This window comes from Cynoglossus semilaevis, chromosome 10 (assembly GCF_000523025.1).
Source record: "Cynoglossus semilaevis isolate Cse_v1.0 chromosome 10, Cse_v1.0, whole genome shotgun sequence".
In the NCBI taxonomy this organism is placed as follows: Eukaryota; Metazoa; Chordata; class Actinopteri; order Pleuronectiformes; family Cynoglossidae; genus Cynoglossus; species Cynoglossus semilaevis.
This window is the reverse complement of record NC_024316.1, coordinates 3,755,885-3,772,050: the sequence shown is the minus strand read 5'-3', so window position 1 is coordinate 3,772,050 and position 16,166 is coordinate 3,755,885. Positions and strand designations below refer to the sequence as shown.

At 38.7% G+C, this 16,166-nt stretch overlaps 1 protein-coding gene across 4 annotated transcripts in view; it reads left to right on the top strand.

Moving 5' to 3' along the window:
* The first annotated feature begins 111 nt into the window (after window positions 1–111).
* cacna2d3a (calcium channel, voltage-dependent, alpha 2/delta subunit 3a) overlaps window positions 112–16,166 on the top strand; it is a 128,425-nt gene continuing 112,370 nt past the window's right edge. For 2 of the 4 annotated variants that reach the window (XM_017036189.2, XM_025059136.1), the window contains exons 1-3: window positions 113–711; window positions 13,476–13,678; window positions 15,161–15,242. In XM_017036189.2, the coding sequence (XP_016891678.1) occupies window positions 13,560–13,678; window positions 15,161–15,242 (201 nt within the window). In that variant the 5' untranslated portion in view covers window positions 113–711; window positions 13,476–13,559. Of the gene's footprint in view, window positions 712–13,105; window positions 13,679–15,160; window positions 15,243–16,166 lie in introns of those variants that run through there. The other 2 variants (XM_025059138.1, XM_025059137.1) reach the window with 2 other exon arrangements.

Sequence of the window (16,166 nt, the reverse complement as noted above, 5' to 3'; positions counted from 1 at the left end):
GTAAATATAAATTTACATGAAAAATATTCTAAACTTTAAGTGTTTGTGTATTTTTTTTATTTTCAAAATTCATTAAGTGGGCCAGATTGAACACCCCAGTTTGTCACACCTCCTTTAAAGCTTCTTGTTTTTTGCTCTTATGCGGACGGGTAAATAAGGTTACATTTGGACTAATTGAAACACATTTTTGCTAGCGTTTAGTGATTTAAAGGGCCATTTATGTACCATTAATTATTTTTGCTAACATTTAGCTATGTTTAACAAGTGTTTTTTTAGCTATATATTTTCCTTTTTAGCTTCGAATTAGTTTTAGCTTATTAGCCTTTGTTTAGTAATATTTATTCTTGTTTGGTCTTTTTTGTAACTTTTGTTGTTACCTTAATTCTACCTGCTAAGCCTTTAACCTTTTGCTAACATTTTGGTTGTAACTATTATCTATTGAATAAGCAAGAATAATCTTGCTACTGCCACCTTTTGCAGTGGAGCTCTTGAGGAACAAAGATGGCCGCTCACATGCTTCCCTGAAGAGTTTGGCTAACTTCAATCCATGCTAAATCATGTCCATCCTTAGAAAATACCACTGTTGGATGATCACCTTTGGAAAATACTATTGTTGTGTACAAAAGCAATTGAAGTTTGGATCCAAGTTTCTACAGGCTGTGCCCAGACTTCGGGCGTGTGAGGATCACCTACAAAAAAAAAGCCTTCAAAGTGAGTAATATACGATGAGGATCTTCTCAAAACATATAGTGTTTTTTCTGTCTTTTAAAATAACAAAAATAATAATAGAGTTGTTCTAAAGTGACACACAAATTTCAATAAGGAATGTATTCAACCTTTTATTGCAATTAATAAAATGTTTAGCTATGATTACATGGTAGTGGTATACGTAAATTACTTGTGTCTCAATACAGGTTGTGTAGCTGCCAGTTACATCTTATACAAGTTGTTAGTATGTTGCTAAGAGTATATGAAACATTTGCTATGTACTGTTTGTTTACTATGTGCTTAATTCTAGAATACTGTGTGTTTTTTCTCTTTGTGTTATCTCATTATAAACGCCACTACAGGCTTCAGTCACACCCACACTTGAGATTCTAAGACTTGAGATTTCCAAAAAGCAGCTTTTTGTTGTTGTTGTTTTTTGGGTTAAAACGACTTAGGTTTGTATAAAATACCTACAAGAACAGAAACCATTTCAAAAAGATTGAGTTTAAAGTACTAAAAGTGTTACCACAGCTGAGGGAACTGCGTGAGAACATTGCAGCAGCAGCAGTGGACAAAGAATTACAGTGCAGTATTATTTTTCACCGCCATTCTGTGGTGCAGAGATGATCACGTTTGTAATCTACAGGGACATCTAGTGGCAGGTATGGGTTCTACAACTGAAAGATAAGACGTTTCGTTCCATTTTTGACAGTTGTGGCTTTATCCAAACATAACATTGAGTTGGAAAACTACTGCTTTATATATAAGATTATTATTTCATTAGCTTTGTATTATTATTATTATGTTTTTTAATTAATTAAATGAAGTAAAAAAAAATTCATTGTACAACATTAACCGTTAACCGTTAAAGCGACAAGATAGGTCAATTGACTTAGGTCAATTGCTTTGGGGAACGTGCAATGTCTCCACATATCCGCTAGATGTCAGTATAACAACAACCATGGCAATTGACGAGAAAATTAGATCCAGTGGATTGTAAAAAAAAAAGCGTAGTGTCTTCTTCATCTTCTCACATTCACTGAGATATTCTACTATTATTTTATTTTTAAATTTGCTACGGTTTAGTGTACATTCTTCAGTGCTGGTTCTCACAGTGATATATCACAAGAATATGTATATATATATTTAAAAAACTTACATTATTAGCATTTGTATAAAGTAAAGTTGAATATTTCAAGTTATTCATTCACAAAAAATATGGATAATGCTAAATTCCCCCTGCAACAGTGATAATAATAATAGTAACAACAACAATTATTAATAATGTATGTTATGTTATGTGTTTTCTCTCATTTATACATTTCTAATTGTAATATAAGCTTGAAAAACATCAACAACTCCTTTGCTGCTTTAAAATTCATCAGATGTTATTAAATGAGGGAGGAAAGAATCAGGAATATAATTAGTAAAGAAAAAGTCTCTGGATTGAGGGTTAAGTCGGGAAATCTTCTTTGACCCAAACTTTTTTTTTTTGCTTTTGTGGAGTTGAAGAAGAAGAGCTGTGTCGGGTGTTTGTTGTTAATCTCTTCCTGTGCAGAACTCTGGAGTGAGTCCTCCCAGAGTTCTGCTCACAGCTGAGGGGTTCTGACTTCCACTGCAGCCTGCACGGAGACAGATAGGCTGCTCTGTTTTATATGTAAAGCCCTCAGACAGAAAAATCCCAGGTCCGCTGGGTTTCTGCTCACTTCGCCTTTGTCCGACTCAAACTGCGATGAACTGGGAACCACGATCTAAGCTGCTTACATTCTGAGTGCACACAAGACGTGGGCAGGGCACTCAGCATGGGAGGTGGGCTTATTGGGGAATTTTGGTGGAATCCATGTTTACACACATTTCTCATAGTGGGCTGTAGCATAAAGACTTAGATGTGGAGACTTTCCCAGTTGGTTTTCCCAGTTAAATGGCACACGAGCGCCCCCCTCAGGTCATGTTTCCTCATGAATAGTTTAAAAAAAGTATATATACTATATACACACAGACAGACAAACACAAATGGTATTTAATGGTACTTTCTTCTGTTTGTGTTGTTTTTTTTGGACACTTTTTGCCCTTCATTATGGCTCCCAGGTGTAAGTCAGACTCTTCTGATGTAACTATGTCCTCGATTAGGTGAGTGACTTAGCTACTGATGCACAGTATGTGAGTTTGACTTACAGCAAAATCAGTTACATCTCACTGTTGGAACAGAATTCCGACGCAAGTCGAGGACTCCCTGGAGAGGGGAAACTGTCTCCGAAGAATACGTTTTGTTCAGCTTCGTTTTTATGTACATATGATGAAGTCACCATTTGTTACTGAGGAGCACATCATGAAGTACTGTAGATAAAATATGTTGTGGTACGTTAGCTTCATTTAATTTGAGTCACGTTGTGTTTTTCAAACTGTTTGTCGACATTTCAAAGCAACATTAAAATATGTTGTTGGAGGTGTACAGCTCTCAAAAGAGTGTAGCTCAGCGCTGCATTTAGTCAGGCTGCGCTAAATCTATCTCTACTGATTTACATCAATAATGTCTTCGAACCTAAATTGTGTGGAAACCAGCATAGACACTGTCCTCACACCACAGGTAGAGGGAGATAGCGGTGCTTATTCCCCTTAAGTTCTTAGGATTACTCTACACCTTCAATTGGTACTGTCCAATGGGACGCTTTGATGTGCCTCGGTCCTCCGTGATTGGACTATTAATTGAACATGGGAGTGGAACCGATGGTGGCGTCTCATTCCTGAGTTCCTCACCTTCTATCAGCACCTCCACAGTGAACGGCCCCACTTCCCCCTGCTGGCTGTCTTATCGTTCCAAATGAGTTGGTTATCAACAAAACAGCCCGGGCTACGTGGCATAAACAAACAAACAGTTCAAGTAAGGTCGGATCAGAGGAGTTCTGCTGTGTGCATTACAGTTTTTGGTTGGTTTAAAGATGTGCTTCCGTGTACAGATGAGCCGCAGCAGGGAGGAATATAAAAAAAAAAAGGATTAAAAATAGGTTGTTTTGACAGTTATACTGAGTGCAGGGCAAGTCTTTAGAAATAACAGAGATAAACTGTAATGGAATGAGTAGTAGTGTAGAGTAGAAGCATTTGATTTGCAGCTGTGTGGCGAAATGTTGACACGTGCAACAAAGAGGTTCCTTCCTCGGTCTGGTCTGGAAGATAAATGCTGCTGTTTAATGTTTCTGCAGAACACTGATAAGACTGTGTTTGTAAATTTCCCCAATAGAAAAATGTATAAATGTTACATGTCGGTATAGTTGATACGGAAACTTTAAAAGGATATTGTTCAGGAGGAATCAGGGCTGAATATTTATGCAGGAAAAAACAAAGATATGTGTCAAAACGTCTGACTGTGAAGTCCATGAAATACAGTTTTACAGTTCTAGGTCTTTGATGCATAGTTCATGTCTGAACCAAGCAAGAAAATGAAGGTTGTGTATAATAGAGATGTGTGTGAGCCATTCATGAGAACACGTTTTAAGACCAGATGGGAATCAAATATCTGCTCAGTGGAGACTGCGTGATACTCTTTACCAGTTCTAGGTTTTAGGTCTGTTCGGAAACGTATTTACAGAAAGCCAGTTGATGTTTGCACCAGTGAGAACGAAGACAATGATTTATGGGTCAGAGTGTCTCCTAGCGCTGACTCAGCCTGGCCTTCCTCCGACTACTATAACCCCCTGCCCAAAAAAAAAAACTACAGATGTTTACATGATGATATAGTACTTAGCAGCAACCTGATCCTGTAAAATTGTTATTATATATGAATAAATAATGAATATCTAATGTACTTGTACTTCACATAAAAAGGGAACAAACCTAGACTTATTTATATAAATATATATATAAATATTATTATTTATAGTTTACTATGTTTTGATTGTACTTCTCCAGCCCACTTGACATCTAATTAGGTAGTATGTGGCCACTGAACCAGAATGAGGTTGAAACCCCTGGTCTAGACAAAGACATAGGACACAAATGAGATGAACTAAATACCAGGGAGAGGCACAAGAGAGCAGACGGCCATGAGGTCCAGAGCATGACACAGTCCTGGAAGAGGTTTCTTTGACATTTCCACTTGAATACCAAACACTGGAGGTCAGCTGCAGGATCATGATCTATCTGACATTTGCTTCCCGGGTTCAATATATATATATATAAATATATATATACAGAAGGTCAAGAGAAATAGTGCAAAATGGTTAATCCTGTTGACTTAAAAAATATATATGATTTTTTTTTTCTTTTTTGTTCTGGCTTCAAATTGCTATAAAATAATCTCTATTTTAGTTTTTTTTTTTTTTTTTTTTCCTGCTTAATAACCTGCTGAATCAGCTACGTCAGGTTCAGTTTAATAAGCTGCAGCCAGATTCAGGCGAGACAATTTGAAAAAGGACAACTTCAAAAGTAAAATGAGGGAGGAAACTGCTAATAATAAAAAAAAGAAATGAAGTAGCGAAGGAAGTTGTGGCAGAGCGGTAGATTTTTCTTGTTAATTGAAGAGGCTGCGGGGAATGTGGAATGGAATGAAATGGAATGGAAAAAGCTTCAGGGCAATTGTAATAGCTGTGAACATGTTGTGAATGTGGAACAACATTATTAGAACGACTTTTTAATCTGGACAGGTGAAATAATCTTTTTTTTTTTTTTTTCAGGCAATCACAAAACGCCTCGTGAATTATTTTGTATGAAGATGATGGGGGGGGGGAAATGAATTGATGAGTTTAGTCTTAAATGCTGAACTACCTACAGTATAAAGCAGGGGTTTCGAACTCCTGGGCAGTGACTCCCCCACCAACCCAACCCCCACCTCACCCCTAAGTCAGACTCGAGATGTCAATAATCATATATATATTATACTTCTATTATATCATGTTTATATAATAATTATAACCCTGGACACAGGATCCCTCAGGCTGAAGTATCCACACAGTCTGTGAATTTGGTGTTCTTAACACTTACAGCTTTGGACCCGCCTGAACTCTGCCTTTTCTCTGGATTTTCTCTCATCTCCGGTTTCTTTTCTCCCTCTTTCCCACTCGTCTATTTTTAGGCAGAGTGCCTTTAATTATGCATGTTGTCCTAGGAGCTTTTAGGATGAGCACATAGCAAATACACATATGTACATTTACCTGCACTATATACATATATATATATATATATATATAGTGACCTCTATTTGACTTGTGACTTTATAATAGATGTAGTTTCTGCAAATTAGGACATGATTTGAAATATGTCTTTCCTAAGATGTCCACTAGGGGGCAATGTAACTGTTTATATGCAATTAAATGAATAAATTATCGTCTTGCCTAAATATAGGTGAACACGTAACATGACATTGGAATCAATGACGTCATTTCCTGGTTGTCTTGAATGGGCACACATGGACAGAACGGCAGACGCGCAAACAAGTGGTGGGCGATACCACATTTTTTTTTTTCTTTCTTCAATTCCTGCCACTATATCAGCACCATCTTCAACTAAACAGGAGTACATTTTTAGTAAATTTAAACTAGAAGATTATTATATTATATTTCACTACATGCACGTTTTGTGAGATTTCTGTTTAGTGGTGTGCCATGGGTTTTTCCTAATGGTATATACAGTATGTGTCGTGGCTCAAAAAAGGTTGGGAAACACTGACATATAGTATGTGATGATCAGACTTAGAGGAACGGAATTCCCACGTAAGGCCAGGACCCCTCACTGTTCACAGAACCTGTCACTTTCAGCCCCTGTCCACCATCATCTAAGGATGTCGCAGTGAACAGCTAGGGGAGTCAGCATCACTCCTAATCTAACAGCACGTTAACCCGTCACCATCAGCTGACTTCTGAGCAGATATGCTCTATAAAACACTGCATGTTATGGTCCGGCAACCACATCTTATTGTGCTTCTGCTTCAGTTGTTTCTAATTTACCACCTCGTCTGTCTTCAGCAGCTTCCGTTTTGTTTATTTATTTATTTTTTACCTTAAAAGCAGGTCTCTCTCTGTCTTCCTCTCTATTACCTACCTTCTTCTTTCCATTTCAGTCTCCTATTCCCCGTTTAACCTTGTTTCCTCGCATCCTTTTAAGTCATCGCACGACTCCCTCCGTTCTTCTGTCTTCCATCTCCCCCTCCTGATTTTGCATCTCCGTTGTTTGGTTCATGACCTGATTAAGGGTTTAATTGATGTCTTTGTTGTTCTTGCTACATGCTAATGCTGAAATATGGATGGATAGTGTTGCCTTTTTAATAAAAGTGTGTGTTGCGTCACCGTGACATTCTCCCTGATGTGTTTCAAATGAAAACAGTGTCTCACAAATGGAAATATCCGATGTTCTTTGTCGATCCGTCCGCCCCACGTCACCGCCGTCCTTCGTTATCTGACTCACATCTTTTTATTCTGTCATTTCTTTAACAAATTTGCAAAATGCTCTGATTCATATCATGGCGGTCACACGAGTGGCAGCTGAGCGTTTGCTTCAAAACAGAATTTTAATACTTGTGTTGTGCAGATAAATTCTGTGGCCGATTCATCTTTGGTCTCTTCATATCAAACACTTTGGATTGTGACCTGTCGTCACAAGAAAACAACACCATGTGAACAGGATTTCAACCCTTTCATTTTTTTTCTCATCTCTCTTTGGATTTTCACAAATGACTGCTTTTTCCTTTTTTCCCCTCCTTAATTTTATAAAAGTTACACTCAGGCATCACATATCATTTTCTGAAGATGAGACGTCAGCTTGGAAAATCAGGCCACCCTTCATCAGCACAGGAGGAAACTCTCTAAAGAATCTAAGTTCTTCTTTCTGAAGAAAAAAACTTTTTGGCTCGTGCCATATTTTCTGCATCCAGCACAGTGATGGAAGATGGTTCTCTCTGTTCACTTTAACCTTCCTGTTTTCACTCAAATGATCGTGGACAAGCAGCGTCAGCCTTTACCATCCACCCCGTCACACGTGCAACTCAAGGACACGTCCCAGCGAAGAAGGAGAAGCCTGCAATCAGACATTACTCGCTGACCTCGTTTCACAAGTGCAGCGCCAGGAAGCTGCTTCACTTCACTTTTAGCACAAGGCTTCCACCACTGCCCCCTGCTGTTTAATCACAGCGAGCTCAGGCACACTCTGTCCTTGTTTCCTGATCTCATTAATCATGGATACGCGTTGGTGTATTTTCATCCATGATGATGCATATTCTTCCAGCTGTATGTTCTAGTCTGTGTGTGCCGTGTCGACGCGTCATCTGGAACTCCATTAGTTTGAGGTGTTTATTATTCATCGCGGGCTTTGAAATTCACAGCGCTTGATGGGAGCTTTTGAACCAGAGACGCGATCTGCCATTTAAAAAAAAGACAATAGGCAGTAAAACAGCTTTGAGTCCTAGAAAATGCCAGGAACATATTAAGAAAAAAAAACAGTTCCTTCAACCAAACGTATGTTCTTCAGTACACCGAGCTTCGTGGTCACGTCACCATCTCCCATAAAATATTGAATAAAGTCTTCTTCCATCATTCTGACATGTGGCGTTAAAATACATTTTTTACGGGAACAAGCTGACGCTATACGACAAGACAGTGGCTCTGTCTAAGAGACAAATGGAAGAGTTGGAGGAGGCAAAGGATGTTGGAGAGGGAGGGTTGAATGCCTGAAATTGTAGGAGGTCCTCGGTTTACGACGTCCTCAAATTACGGCGTTTCACGGTTATGCCGCCATCTGACATGAATTTATTGAAAAAGTCGTTAAAATCAACATTGCAATGGAACTAGTGAGTTGAATGGACGATTGTAGTGTGGTGCTATAGATGGCAGCGTACAGCGATGTTTACATTCACTTGTTGTACACCATATATTGGACTGTACTACATTCGCTTTCTTTCGTGCGTTTTTTTTTTTGTTTGTTTGTTTTGGGGAACTTTTTGCCCTTCATTATGGCTCCCAGGTGTAAGTCAGACTCTTCTGACGTTGTTATGTCCTAGCTTATGATGTTAGCACTGTGTTAGCGTAGCTGAGAGAGACAGGTACTTTTGTACAGAACACGAGTTCCGACTTACAGCAAAAAATGAGTTACATTGTAGGTTCGATGTACAGTAAGTCCATGACCCTGTATGTAAACCAGAGTGTTGGTTGAAACTATCGAGGGACACTGTGCAGAAACGCCAGGTGTTTGCTTTTACATACGGTGTATGAAGCTAGCAGCTAGCCCACCCTGCCTTTACGTTAAGAGGCCCTATAACACAGTATGAGGTAAGAAGTAGGAACGTCTTTATTCTTTTCTGTAATTGTAATTTGTTGAATACTCCTCCTGTGTTGAATACTGTTTGTAGTTAAACTCTTCAAAACGACTCCATCATCAAAAATACCTTCAACTATTGTTGGTTTCTACGAATTGAACAAAACAGGGAATTGAAAACGGAACACTTACTACCCTTCCTTCCAAAAAGCCTGTTTTATTTTGCTGAATGAGAGGAAAGAGGATTATTATTTTCAATAGAGTGATTATTTATAATCCTTCAGTTCAGTGTGAAAGCTGACAAAAACATTAATGAAACAGTATTGCTTTTCAGTGACTGGTTGATTACAGACATTTACACGTAGAGTATGTTTGATGTTTGAATTTGGACTGCTGTAGTAAAGAATAATAAGACATTAGAAGAATTTTTACTTTTTTATTTTAAGGCACATGTGTTAAACTCAAGGCTTGCAGTCCAAATGTGGCCCGCCGAGTCATTTAGTGTGGCCCGTGGGAGCTTTAAAAATTGTGTTTAATTGCCTTACAATCAAGTCCATGTCGCTGAGATTCTTAACTTGATAAATAATATTTTTTTTGTTGTTGCACAGAACAATGTACAATATTGGTATTTTTATTGGCTTGATATAAATAGGAGTCAATTGCAGAAACATGTATGAATATGTTATGGAGTAGCTACAGCTATACAGTCTTACAGTTACAACAGGTCCCCTGCCTGATACCGCTGCTTTAATGTATAACGTTAAACGAGACTTCTGGGTAAATAAGTGACTCAAACTTTTGTTTACTTTAGTTGAACATGAAGGCCAAGTTGTATCGCACTTCTGAATGATTTCTTCTGGCCTTGACGAGCATGGATTGGATTGTGTTTGCTGCCGGTACTGATGTGTGTGTCTGCGTCTGTGTGTGGAGGTGTTTTTATAAAGCATTTCTGTAATGAAATGCAAATGGAAAAGTACTATAACTCACTTCATTAACTCTGAATCAATCGGTGTGTTACACATCAGTGACTGTAGTATTGAAGGAGCCACGTGAAAGACGGGCAGATCTCACACATTGAACAAAAGGTTCACATCACATAAGATATATGTAACTTTACCTTACAGATGGACAACATTATCATTCACTAAAGTTATTTCATTGTAAAGACGACATTCTCACACCAGGGTGACTTGACATAAATAGTGATTTTTCTCATATAAAGCTGTGGCAATCTTGGTGGCTGCTTTTCAAGTTACCTGCAGGCAAAACATATTTTACGAAAAAGAATTGGCAGCAAACGTTTTTATTTTTTGTGCCAATTTCTTGGAGAGCTGATTTTTTACACAAACAAAAACTCAGTTTTCAATCGATTACTTTTGTCTTAAAACAATGCACAGTGGACATTTATTGAGACAGTTATCGTACAAGTTGCATTACAAAAGTTGTTTTTCCATATGAAATGACATATAATGATCTTTTTGTCTCAATATCCTTACAATTTTCTCACTCAGTGTAACACCTGGGCCTGTTTAGTTGAACACAACCCTGATGTACTCGCAGAAATTGAAGAAAAGCACAACAGCTCGGAGTGTCTCTCTTCCTTTGGTTATTATTGCCATCATCTGACAGCTAGTGGAAGGTGTATTCAATTGTTAGGTAATTATTATATTAATAATTATTATATTATATTTGCATGGCATGTCAGTATAGTTAAAAAAGAAAGCAGGAAATGTATATCTGGAGGCCACAAACAGTTGTTCTAACAGTTCCTGTTAAGGTCACTCTTCACAAAACCTGAATCTAGAAACTCTCTCATATATCCTGAACATTTAATGTTTGTTTGTTTGTTTGTTTTCTACCTTCCGTTTACTCAGTATGGTTCTTTAAAGCCAACTGTCCTTGCTCCTCTTTTTTATATTCACAACACTCTGCTCTCAGGAGAGATTTTTAGCCTTGTAAATAGAATCAGCAGCACAACTGATGTTTTGGTTTTATTTGTGTTTTCGCAGGTGTTTTAGAATAAAGAAAGTTTTTGGTTTTGAAATCTTTGTGACCTCAGGAAATGCTAACGGTGGTGATGACGATTTGGACCTTGACTGTAAATTCCTCTCTTCTCTGTCATGCTCTGAATGACGTCAAAAAGAAAAGATGTGAAGTGTTTGAGTGTAAAATGGATATTGAAAAATATTAGTCTCAACAACTATTCTGCTGTGGATACACTTTGAGACTGGCTTTTTTCAGCATACAGTGGGGCTTCAAGATACGAGCTCCCCGAAATACGGGTTTCCCAAGTTATGAGGTAAGCAACCGTTGCAAAATTTACACCTAGATAAAGCCAAATTTGGCAGTTTTTTCTCTGAATCTACTATAATGATCAAATGTAAACGCTATTGGCTAACAGCTCCTAATATAAAAGTTAGCAGATTAGCAAAACTTCATATTTCCCGATTAGCGGCAACAACAGCAGCTGTTATTTAATGTTGTTTCTCTCACATTACTATTTCTTCACTTCTTTCCTTTGACGTAAAGACTTAAGGTTTGTACGATAATTTGTAAATATTATTTTTACAATTATTTCATAGTCCAATTACTTTTTATTTATTTATTTTTTTAATCACTAAATTGCTATATAATGCACCAATAGACTGTTAAAACATCCAGGTTCCAGTGCAGCTGGGTTTCTTCGCCACTCGTCCTCCTCTCTCTGCCAGAATCCGTCTGTGAAACATGATCTGTCACATGGGGTCGGCTGCAGGCCGCCTCAGGGTCTTCATCCCTTTTTACAAGCCATATGCCCACACACGCATGAAGACGGTGGGAGGAGGCGTTCACTCTGACGTGCTTTTATTCATGGCGTACCAACTTCTTCTTTCAAACGGCCTCCTCCTCTTCACCTTCATTGTGTCTTTTTACACACACACACACACACACTCCTCCCCTCTTCGCTGTCATTAGTCAGCACTAAGCCCTGCTTCAGTGAACTGGATGTAACACTGAATGATTTGATCCGACATGAAAGCTCAAGGCTACTTTTCAAAGACCTGTATCAGAGTCCAGGAGAAAGAAAAAAAAGAGTCAGGTCTGGATTATTCAGTCCTACAGAGTCGAGGTGCACACTTACACCCATAGGTGGTGCTGAAATACCCTCACCTGTTCGACCTCTGACCAGATTAGAGACACATCACTGAGCCTCTTACATTCTGCTTTACCAACATGGACGACAGCCATCGCTGTACAGCAGTGCTGGTTTAGTCATGGAGGAAGCAGACTTGGGTGCTGACGGTTTCAGGTTCAGCTCCACAGGGATTTTAAGCAGAGGTCACATTTTGTTGTGTGACCAGTGGTGTGCTGTGTCACAATGACAGGAAGTTCATTATATATTTTACAGAGACAGAACTTAGACACTGGTTAGAGAACTGGCTTCGATGGTCTTTCGGTGTAAAGTTTGCATCTTCTCCCTGTTGTGGAGGTGTTTTCCAGTGACCGTCAAAAAATATCAGGACACCCTTCACTGACCATAGACTTAAATGTGAGTGTGAATGGCTCCAGATCGACCTGGGGAAGGGTTAAATAGTGGACGATAAATGAATAGATGATTGATTGATTCATTCATAAACAAATAGTGGATTAGAAACAGATCAAAAACAGCTAAACAAATGAAATAAAAAGCCTCCAAATAGCGGAAACACTTAGTGATTAGAGCTAGCAAAAGTCCATTTAAGATGGAAATGCTAAGAGATTCAAATTGGACACTGTCAATTTCTTTTATTTTGGTCTGTAATATTGAATAAAATCCCAATTATAGTAGATTTAGAATAATGTAATCTCTAAGATTCTTGCTTTAAAAATCATTTATTACAGTAAGATCAATATTTGTTAAAAAAAATCTTACTGGATTAGCTTTGTTCTATTAACGGCAGTCTTATCAATATAACTGATAGTTAATTAATATTCATGAGACGAGGCGTTCCCGCCAATCAACTGACCCCTGAAATGTCTGTACACGCCTCTGGCTGTAATTCTGCTACAATAACAGCATGTTGAAAATACGCTGCTCAGATTCACAGAGCAAGGAGCAGGGGGAGTGTGTCTTTGTCTGTGTGTGTGTGTGTAAGTGTGTCTTTGTCTGCGCGCGTGTGTGTGTGTGTGTGTGAGGGAGAGAGACACAGAGAGAAACAGAGAGGTAGAGGTAGAGGGAGGCGTGATCTTTCCTGCGCTGCATCATCTGATGCTTTTCCCTCCCTGATCCTCACTCTCACTCTGAGAGTGGAGTCTGTAGATCATCAGCCAGAGCTGCTGAGGCTGACAGAGAAAGACGGGACTTGACTTTTTCTGCTGTCGCAGGAGCGGAGCTCACCAGGATACGCAGCAGCAGCAGCAGCAGCAGCAGCAGCAGCCGCCGGATCTCAAACCAGCATCCAGTAGCCAGCGAATCCCAGTCAAGAACAGAGGATGAGCTCCTCCAGCAGGCGACATATGTGACTTTTAACCCACGCCACCTCTTTCTTTATCCTCTTTTCATTTCTCAGTTCTCGGTGTGGAGGAGCAGGACAAACTCACCATCAGTGGGGAGAATACAAAAACACTCTTCCTGTGGAAGAATTTCACCCAAGATGCAGAGACATCCCAGCTGCGGTGTTTCCAGCGCGTGTCTGTTTGTACTCCTCTCAACTCTGACTTCCCGGATCACTGAGGTGGAGACCACCCACCAGAGCAGCATCCCTCCAGCTGTGTAAGGATGTTTTTTTTTTTTTTTTTCAATAATTTCACATTTTATTCTGTGGTGTATCTAGGTAATAATCATGAGGTGGAATCAGTACATTTGTCATGGTTACAGTTGTTTTGGCTAATTGTATTTATTTTGGTTTAGTTTTTGCTACCATTTCTGGTTAACTTTTGGAATCTCTTTAACTTTAACTGTCCCCTCTTGTTGACCAGCTCTAGCTTTAACCTCAGTATTATCACACAGAGTAAATGATTAAGTGGTTATTGTGGAAGGGTTACCTTTGTTTAGATTTATTTTGCTACTTTTCTTTTGTCTTTGTCTCCAGCCATCCTCAGCATCCTGTCGACATTATTTTGAGCCGACTGACATCGTTGGCTGTTTTTTTCTTTTGTGTTTTTATTGGTAGCAATCCTTTAACCTTTGTAGGAATTTTGACTTCATTTGTGTGTGGACGTATGTGTGTGAAAATGTTATTTTCACACACATACGTCCACATATGTTTTATTTAATATGGGTAATAATATAGGAATCAGGTCAGATGTTTACGTTCTTTCGTCATCTACCACCTCAACTTCCTACACCAAGTCACCATCTATATTTGTCGAAGGTTCAGAATTTTTTCTGGACAGACCTTGAGGCCTGGACACTCAAAATGAAAAAAAAAAAATCAAAATTTTTAAATTTTCTTTAATAGTATAATAGAGTATTGCACGCTATTATCTCTTTGACATACAAAGATAGTTGTTTATTTTATATTTTAAATAAATAAAAAGTAAAAACGTATTAATTTTAAAAGTTGTTCAACTAAACAGTGAGTGCAATTTGCAGACAGTTGTGATTGATTTTTTTTATTTTTATTATTTACGAATGATTTCCATTGGAAAAAAAAAATCGTAATTATCAAAAATCGTTATCGGTAAGTCAGAATTCAGAAATTGGCCCGAAAATTGCAATCTGTGCGCTTGTATGATCGCCATTTTGCATGGTTTGGGGTGTATAGAGAAAACCCAGGCACACAACGCAGATCACACGTATGGATTGACCATTTCTGCCACCAGGTGGCCCCTAGGCTTTATCACTGTCTGAGATTATTCAGAAGTCCACAAAAGGAAACACACTGCCACAGTTTTGGAAAACCAAGAGAAATTCAGTACAGTAGTAATTTGTGTTTTTTTTTTCAAAGTCATCATTTGTTTTAATTTCAAATGATTTTTTTTAAATGAAACACCACATTGTTGTTGGCTCACCGATCACTGCTCACGTAGATATTTCCTTATTACCTCCAGCCTGGTGTTCTGCTTCCTCTTTTTCCACACTTGCTGCTGGAATCCATTTTAAACCGTGGGAATGTTGTTGCTGTAAGGCAGGAGCGCTAACTGCCCAATTTAGCTCATTTAAAACATGTCTGTTTCAAAAGCCGTTATTTTTCTAATTAATTAATTAATTTTTAAATGTACCTATTGATGTCCTGCTGTGTGTGATCCTCAGGGTGAAGCTGTGGGCGTCGGCGTTCGGTGGAGAAATGAAATCCATCTCCGCAAAGTATTCTGGATCACAGCTGCTGCAGAAGGTGAGTCTCAACTGAAGGACTGAGGTCCGGCTGTGAAACGGAGACGCTCAAAGACGGGTCTTTTTACGAACAGTTTTTTTTTTTAGTAGATGGAATTAAAATAATGGTTATTGGAATTTCTCACCTGAACTTCTCGTGGCTTTAACCCTGACTGGTCAACAACTGAACTCTTTTTTTTCCTGGATTAAAATCTGGGATTGGATGCCATTGGTTCTACAGGTACTGGAACATGAACAATAACTGCTTCAATGTGTACTTTAAGGCAGAAAAACATTGCTTGGTTTTGGATTATAGTTAAGTCAGCATCTGTAAATACAGATACTGTGGCAGATTTTTGTCGTATTTCGTGACATGTCCGTTGGGTACGGATGTTTTGAGCCTTTTTAGGGACCTCACCATAGTTTAACCCACACTTAGGTGAAGCTGAAGAGAAGACCTGACATACGGATGTCATAAAATAAACCATTTAAACTGATACTTTAACAACACACCACAATGTATTTTCTTAATGGGATCTGTTGGAGGAAGTCAGCTGAAGTTGACACACAGTAGGACTTAATTAGGAAAACAGAACTCTTCAGATCTGTTCCCTGAACAAACAGACTGTCGGTTCCTCGGTGAAGCGCCTCCTGAACTCTCCGTTTTTAGCCGTAGATGTTGGCTGTAGATGTTTTCAAAAGCTCAAACGGCGTGATCCTGTGGTTTAGTTTAAAAGCTTAACAATACCTTTTTTGGAGAGACTTTTGAATCCAGTGTTTCGATGTGACTGAGAGGAAATGATGGAAGTGGCGCGGAGTCATTTCAGAGCTGAGAGAAAAATGTGTCTCTTCATCCCACAAACTGTGAGACCTGCAGCTTTTTAAGCCACTTGAGAAGCACTAATGTGTGTATCGGGGAGGCAGGTGCAGTTTTAAAAGCTTATTC